The 8,451-nt window shown below is 45.5% G+C and overlaps 1 protein-coding gene across 1 annotated transcript; it reads right to left on the reverse strand.

Moving 5' to 3' along the window:
* Positions 1–274: 274 nt before the first annotated feature.
* Positions 275–7,471, reverse strand: Cln5 (CLN5 intracellular trafficking protein). The gene is made up of 4 exons (XM_042685319.1): positions 7,208–7,471; positions 5,088–5,253; positions 2,832–3,057; positions 275–803 (listed from the first exon to the last, which is right to left on the reverse strand). The coding sequence occupies exons 1-4, from the start codon at positions 7,393–7,395 to the stop codon at positions 313–315; spliced, it is 1,071 nt and encodes a 356-aa protein (XP_042541253.1). The 5' UTR covers positions 7,396–7,471; the 3' UTR covers positions 275–312.
* Between the last annotated feature and the right edge of the window lie 980 nt (positions 7,472–8,451).

The following is an 8,451-nucleotide window of genomic DNA, read 5'->3' on the forward strand; positions in this document are numbered from 1 at the left end:
GTGTCTATTAGTACCAAAGAAGCTCTGTATCTGATAGGAACCATCCTACTCCATGTTAACACGCTCAGAAATTGAAATCAAGATCACTGAGTGTGCTCACTTTTCTCCATATAATAAGTGTTTTTAGCTTCTTCCCACAAGAAAAGTCCTGAACTATTCATATGAAGCAATTTTACCAAAGTACATTTTTACTTTTCTGCCCGAAGGAATCCACAAATGTAAAATTATTCCTGAAAAACTGGTGCTGGTGGCTGGAGGAGGAAGAGCAGTAGAATTAAGTTTTTGTGTTTTTTTAATTGATTTTAAAAAATTTTATGTATTAGGTAAAGGGATTTCTTCATATGTTATCTTAATAAAAGGGAATTTCATAGGTAAGAACCAATATTCAAAATTATAAAACAAGTAGAATTGTCTGTGTATCACCACTGAGTCAAAAATTTGCAAGAGACTCCAGAGAAATTCTTTAGTTGACAAATGTGGTTTGAACGGGTAATAGAATCTTTTTATGACTGAAGCAAGAGTCTTGTTTCCTCCTGGCCCAAAAATAGATGTTTCATTTCCCAAGTAAGTAGGTTCTCCACTGTAAAGAAATATTCTCGTATAGTTGGTTTCTGCCTTCTTGAACTCTGCGCCAAGCTCAGCCAGCTTCTCATATGTTCTTAACACAAACTTCGAGCAGTCATAGGATTCAAACCACGTTTCCACCCCTTTTCCTGGGCTAGCTTGGACAGTCCATGTCTCATAATAAATCCCCGTTTCATTGTCCTCTTTCACCCACTTTGCCATCTTGTTAAATGTATTTCCTAGTTTAAAAAGAAGAACAAAACCATGTAAACATCAAAGACAATTACGTTAACTTTAAGACAAGTTCTGACCTGATTAAGACTGCAGATGCACATAAATAAGAGACAGTCTTGAATTTCCAAACCAACAGGAATCTAAGCTCAGGCATTTTTTTTAATCCATTCTTCAAGGCCTTTCTGAATTACAAACACTGGATATAATAAAGAGAAGTCTTCCTAACTTGATAATCATTTAAGCTATAGTCAAAGTGAGGTTAAGTAAATAATAGTTCTTATGCTACTCAATACACTTTGGATTCAGAGGCAAAAGAAAAAAGGGGGAGCAAGGAAGGGATTGGGAAGAGGAAAAGCTGAATGGATGAAGTCAACCTAAGTACCACAGAGGAGGAGGATGAGTGTTACAAAGCATGGGATGCTAGCAGAAAGAACAGCTGCCTGCTGAGGAAGGTTGGCTGGTGTGCTTCAAGCTACAAGAAGTACCCCCTCTTCCATGGAATATGTGCTGTTTCCCTTTTCCTCCTGATTATAATTCCATACCTACTATAGAAATTGTTCCAATGAATCAGTTTGGGCCAACTTCACCCACTGCACAGATCCCAGGATGGCTAACTCTCTTTTACTACCATTCTATCAGCACAGAGTTAGAAAATACTTACTGGGCATTATAAATGCCTAACAGAGCTAGGCTCTAACATTTCACTTTTTCACCATATCTAATATGTTTGCAAAACAGTGGATGATGCATGCATCAATTTAATGGAAATAAAATTGCATACTGTTTTCTTAGAACTGGGAACAATATTGTAGTTGTTCAACTTTGGAAGTACTGATGTTCTTATGAGATAAGCCATGGCTGGGCTCCAAAACACTAACTTGAAAAATGAAGGTCACTGAATAGGATTAATCACAAGGCAGGATGGGACAATTTGGAAGACTGAAGTACTTACTTCCATTTTATAAACTGTTTTATAGCAAACAGTGGTCATTGTTTGTATGATCATTATGTCAAAAGGAAAAGTTTCAGATTATATAGGCAGAAATGGAGAACTGGCTTGGCATGGAAGAGAAGCTATTTTATTAAGCATGTGGATGGAGATGGACTTTCATTTTGCTAGAATGGTTTGGGACATCCTAAAGAAAATCTCATATAAAATATTTAAAGTGTTCTGGAGGGCCTCAAACATGAAGATCATATGCATTTTGAGAGAGAGTATACCAGAATTATTGAGAGTATTGGTCTATGTAGCTTGATTGCCGGGGCTGGCATCCCACTTAGCTCTCTAACCTCTTCTCTGCCTCAGTTTCCCATCTGTACAATTGGGAAAATAACAGTAACTATCTCTTAGGGTTGTTCTGAGAGTACTTTGGTATGTGTAGCACTCAGAAGATGGCTGGGCCCAGAGCAAGTCTATGTGAATAGTAATGGTAGTATTATCTAATTACTACATTTTTTTTTGCCAGTCCTGGGGCTTGAACTCAGGGCCTAGGCTCTGTTCTCTCTGTGCTCAAGGCTAACACTCTACCACTTGAGCCACAGCACCACTTCAGGCTTTTGCTGAGTAGTTTATTGGAGATGAGTCTCATGGACTTTGCAGCCTAGGCTGGCTTTAAACTACAATCCTCAGATCTCATCCTCCTGAGTAGTCAGGATTATACGCATGAGCCACTGGCACCTAGCTTATTTACTATATTCTTAATAAATAATTTACCATTGCTAAAAATAAATCATATATAGTTAGTAGATACCTTATGGATTTCTTCTTTCAATTCTATTTAGCAAGTCCAATTAAATAGTACAAAGCATCTTATTACACTCATTTTTACTACAGAGTTGAGAAGTAAAGCAGCAGATAAGCTCTTCATCTCCCATAGGTAAAGCTCTCTATAACGACCACGTGGAGTTACATGCAGCCAGAACAATCTAAAAGTGAAGTCTAAAAAGTAGAACAGGACTGAATTGTCTCAACAGAGGAACTGTCTCTGCAGGTGAATGCTACCACAAAACACTACCACATTTTTGAAACTTACCTGATATCGTTGCTATGAGGGCTAATGTCCCATTTTCCTTCCAGTGGACATCGTCAATTCCTTCAAAAAAGCAGGCAGCTCCTTGATTACACCAGAAAGGGGCATCCATTTCAGGTCGGAGGTGAGGAAATGTACAGTTGCCAAGTTGGAAAAGTTCATACCATTCCATTGTGTAGTTCTTGCCAGTTAATGTATTCCTAAATCCGATGGCATCATGCATAATTTTCTGTGTAGAAAGAAAACACCAGCGGAGTAACTCTGGGTCGGGTCACCAGATGGAAGAAAGCGTCATATGCCACACACACGTCCGTTAACCAGCTGTCTTCCTGTGCCCTTGTCCTGGCCCCTCAAGCTCCCAAGCTCTCATCCACTCTGGTTCTAGTCACTGAAGCTCATCCCATGGCTGGGATAGGTGCTATGCACAAACACTCATTATTTTCTTACAGCTTAGAATAAATGTGAGAGACATCCATGCCAGTCTCAGGAAGGAGCTCTGCCCACCTCACGTCACAATTGGGCTAAACTGGAAAAGTGCCTACAGCACAGCAGGGCCTGTAACCAAGAAGTGACTTCCTGCCTGTCCTGCCCCTTCTTCTGAGCCTCTCTCCTCATTTCCCTGGGGTCAGACTTATAATATTAAAAGAGATTACATCAAGTATATTTGTTATTGATTATATATACATATATGCACATTTATATTTATACACACATACCTATGTTTATACAAATATGTACATTTTTTGAGGTAGGTTCTTGCTCTATATTATAGAACTAGAACTTAAGATGTCCCTGTTTCAACCTCCTGAGTGCTGAGAGTACAGGTATGTGCCCCCATACCCAGTTTGATTGTCACTTTTTTTTTTGGTCGGTTGTGGGGCCTGAACTCTGGGCTTGGGTGCTGTCCCTGAGCGCTCTACCGCTTGAGCCATAGCGCCACTTCCTGTTTTCTAGTGGTTTATTGGCGATAAGAATCTCACGGACTTTCCTGCCCCGGCTTGCTTTGAACAGTGATCCTCAGATTTCAGTCTCCTGAGTAGCTAGGATTACAGGCGTGAGCCACTGGCGCCCGGCTGATTGTAACTTTTTCTGAAAGTATATTTGACAAATGATTCATACAAATCAGAAAAGATAAACCAATTTAAGATTGGGGTAGGAGTTAGATTAGTATGCACCCCAAATAACAATAAATATGAAAAGCACTAAACATCATTATCAGGAAAATGCAAATTATAGTCATCATGACCTTTTATCACTTATCTCCTAGAATGGCATAGAAAAATTTTTAAAAACTTAACAATTCTAAGTGTCAGAGAAGATATGGAAATAACTGGAATTCCCTGTCACTGATAAAGTGAGGATTAATTAGTACTACTTCAGAAAATTGAAGTTAAAGAAGCACCTATCCTATGATCTATCAATTCTCCTGGGTTTCATACATTAGAAATAAGTGTTATGTCCACTAAAAGGAATATGTAATAATGCACAGAACAGCACTGCTGTTATTATTATTCTACAATTCTGGGGCTGGAACTCAGGACCATGTGCATGTTAGTCAAATGCTCTACCACTGAGCCACACACACAGTCCAGCAATATTTGTGTAGGTAAAAACTGAAAAGGCTGGGAGTGTAGTTAAGTGGTAAGAGTAATTTCCAGAGGCTCTTGGGTCCTATCCCCAGCACCAAAAATAAAAGGAGAAGCAATCCAATTATCCATCCACAGAGATATTTTGGTATATTCCATTAATTCAATAATTTATGCAGTATATTTAAGGTAAACAGAAGAAACTATCAATAAACAGTATGTTGAATCATACAAATGCAATGCTGATAAAAATAAATCAGTACATTATGTATATGATAACAATGGAAGCAAACCTACTATGGTGTTAGAAGTCAGAAAAACTGTGTTTGGAGGTCAGGCTCAGTTTGTAGAGTTCTAGTCAATGAACAAAAGCATCAGATACTGAGTTCAAAAGAAAAGAAGTAGGAAAAATCTTTGATGAAGAGTTTCTGACAGAAGTAGAAGGAAAGCACGGCTATATGGTACTGGAGGAATAAACAGGCAAGTTAGAATGCCAGAAATCTCATGTACTTGGATGTAACTAATTTTGAACTACCATTTAAAATATGGTAAGAAGTACAACAGTAGGTATAATCTAAATGGGACCATTTGAGTACTGATGACTTCCTCAAATCAACTTAATAACAAATCAGTAAATTAATTAAAACTTTGTAAGATCAAGATGCATCCTTACCAAGTGTCCCAGGAGATTTCCATACTTAAATTCCCAAACTGGAGTCTGTAGTCGGAAGACTTCAATGATGTCATTGCCCTTCATAAGTGGGATGGGTGAGCCAGTGGGACAGAAGGTGTACTTTGCTTGACAGTAAGGATCTGGTTCCGGCCGGAAGGAAAAGCGTCTAAGAGGACAGACAACCCATCAAATGACATTCTAAGAGGAAGTGGTTCTTTGCATGCCTCTAGAACTCCAGATTTTCATTTCAGCAACATTGTTAGGGAAAATGAAGTTTGGATCATAGTGAATAAATATGAACATTTTAGTTTTCTTGTGAATACACTTTCATATTTTCTTTATGGGCATATCTTAGGGTATATTCTACATGCACTGAAGAACTAACCAACATTCAATCAACTAATGTTCACTATGTGTACGGCCATCGTGGGAAGGAGAAAAATAAAAAGTCTAATGCTGTTCCCTTCCTTATAGAGCCTGGATTGGGGGCTGGGAAGACAAGTGCATCATAAGGTGTGCTGCTGGGCAAAGCACAAAGGAAGCAAAACACTGTGATACAAAGGAGTCACAACTGTTCACCTGGCGCATGCGATAGAAGAGGGCACAGATAGATGGTGGACAACCTAGGCTAGGCTTTAAGTACTTACAAAGAAGGCTAGGACAGAAAAGGAGGGGAAATATTAAGTATTATGAAACAAATGCATTTCAAGAGTCTTCAGTAGGGATGAAAAACTGAAATTAGGGTTTCAAGGCTGTAATGGAGGGGGAAGAGGAAGGGAGGGGCTGTCACTTGGACTCTGGCATTGAGAAGTGTGAACAGCTCACAGTTTTGCTTTGGGAAGAGAGTAGGTGACTGCAAGAGTTCAGGCAAGAAAAAGAAGGTTGGAGAAAGCCACAGAGCATTCAGACTTACTGGTCACCTTCCATACCTGGCACTGAAGAGAAGGAAGAATAAGAAGTGTTTTCTATCCAGTAAGGATTTCAAGAGCCAGAAGTTTCACACCAAAAATATTATGATCCTAACACATGAATACAACTCCTATTTTAATTTAAGTACTTGCCTTATTTAAGCCAAATATATGTAAGGTTCATTTATCCCAACCAAAAAAAAAATCGACTTTAAATCAAAGGTAATTTGAAAAGCACAAAATTCAAGTATGAACTCACTAACAAAGGTAAGTATTCACCTCGGGGGCTGAAGAGCGGGATGGACTTAATTGCTGGAACGGAAGTCATGGGCAATTTCTTGTCTTAAAAAAAAATTACACCAAACAGCTTTGTATTTACAACCTCCTGTCTGTAGGCTAGGCGTTCACTTGGGGACTTTTTTTTTTTAATTGGAATGTTCAGGAAAACCAGCGCTCCAAGCAAAACGTCTCCACCCACATCAGACGAAAGCATTCCAAGGACAGATGACGAGTGACACCCTTTCCAAAACACCTGTCCGTGCGCCTTCCACGGCTGGGTTCTGACTCGGGCGCACGTGAGCACACGGAGACCGTAACTTGCCCACGATCCCACGGGTGATCGGTGGGATCCACGCCAGGTTTCATGGCGCGGAGGCGGCAGGAACTCGATCAAGACGTCTCGGGGGCTTCGCCTGCCTTCCAGCACGTTCTGTCGGTGTAGACAGCTGTGTGCGTTCGGAAGCCCGCGCCCCGCGTCGGGTACGGACACCCTTCCCCGTGTTCCGCCCCCTCCCACCGTGTCTCAGGCTCGGTCAACCCGCGCCCGGCCACTCTCCAGGGCCCCCCGTCCCGCCCCGTGCCGATCCGCCCTCGGGGAAGCGCATCCAGTCGTTCGGTACCAATCGTCGGCAGTAATGACGAATGGCAGCGCCAAGTGCAACGTCTGAGCGGGCTTTCACCTCTTCCGGGACTCCGCTACACGCACCGAAGTCACGCAGGAGAGTGATGGCCCGGCCAGGCCCCGGCGTCCCCCCCGGGCGGCACCCAAAAGGCGCCCGCCACCCCGAGCTCCCTCACTTCCTTCTCCACGGCGCGGCGCGCGTCTGGGACTCCCGCCGCGGGCGCGCGCACCGTTCCCAGCAGGCCCCGCCCCCCTCCCCCTCAAGCAACCCGGCCTGCGCGCCCCCGCGCCGCGCGCGCCCCCGCACTCACTTGTAAGGCACAGGCCAGTGGCGCCGGGCGCCTCCGCCCCACGCCGGAGACCAGCCGGAAGCTACCGCCAGCCAGAATAGCGTCAGGTCCCAACGCCAAAGCGCGCGCCCCGGAGACGTGCGCGCGCCGCGCTGGTCTGCGGTCCCCGTCCCGGCGGTCCCGGTCCCGGCGGTCCCCGCCGGCTCCATAGACGGTTTGGGTGCTTCCGCCACCTCCAGAGCCTCTCGACGGCAGAAGCCCAGGCAGCGCCGTGAGCGCGCCCCCGCGATCCCGCGCCCCCGCGATTCCCCGCCGCCGCCCGGACCGGGCTCGGCTCAGCGCGCCACCGCGCATACAAGTTGTCCGCGGTGCCCGTCCAGGCGTGCGTGACGCCTCGGAGCGCGTGACCCCGCCCCTCCCGGGCGCCGTGCGCGTGACCGTCCCTCCCGGGCGCCGTGCGCGTGACCGTCCCTCCTGGACGCCGTGCGCGTGACCGTCTCTCCCGGACGCCGGGCGCGAGACCCCTCTCTCCTAGTGCGTCGGTGCGGCCTACAAACTTGGCCCCTCGGGCCTGGCTCCTGGGAGAACTGCGCGGGGAGGCGCGGTGCGGGGAGGGCCTGTGCCGTGCACCCGCGCTGACCTCCGGCCACCGCCACCGAAACAAGAATCCACTGAAAGTCCAGGCTTCGACCTGGATCCTTCGGACTCGTGCTCCCCGCCCCACCCACTGGGCCCAGAGGAGCCCTCCAAAAACGAGAAGTGGAAGGAAGTCTCTATTTGAATAATGAAGAAGGAAAACTGCAAACGAAAACCATTAAAAAGGGGGGGGGGGTGACTCATCCGTCACCAGGCTGAGCCCCGGATGCAGCCGTCATCACCCGCAGGCCCTAGCCCGCGCTGCCTCCATCTGCCCGTGCAGTCCCCTCCCTCCCGCCCCCCCCCCCCCACCGAATCAGGAAGAAGATTCTGGTTTTGTCCCTTCACCATCTCCAGACCACCGTGGGATCTGCCAGGCTGCTGCACACAACGGCTGGTTTAGATCTAAGTGCATCAACAGCGTTGACTCATGGGCCCTGTTTAAGAAGAAAGCCACTACAGCAATCCTAGGCCAGGGCGTTCAGATTCCTTCACTTTCCCAGTGACGTGTGAATCGTAATAGGTGCAAATATACTGGAATAAGCAAGGTGTCTTCTGCGGACAGCGGTGACCTCCACAACACCACGGGGGGAGGGGGATGTGAATCACTCTTCCCTACAGACAGAAGG

Source organism: Dipodomys spectabilis, unplaced genomic scaffold (genome assembly GCF_019054845.1).
Source record: "Dipodomys spectabilis isolate Male_0828 unplaced genomic scaffold, ASM1905484v1 ptg000095l, whole genome shotgun sequence".
In the NCBI taxonomy this organism is placed as follows: Eukaryota; Metazoa; Chordata; class Mammalia; order Rodentia; family Heteromyidae; genus Dipodomys; species Dipodomys spectabilis.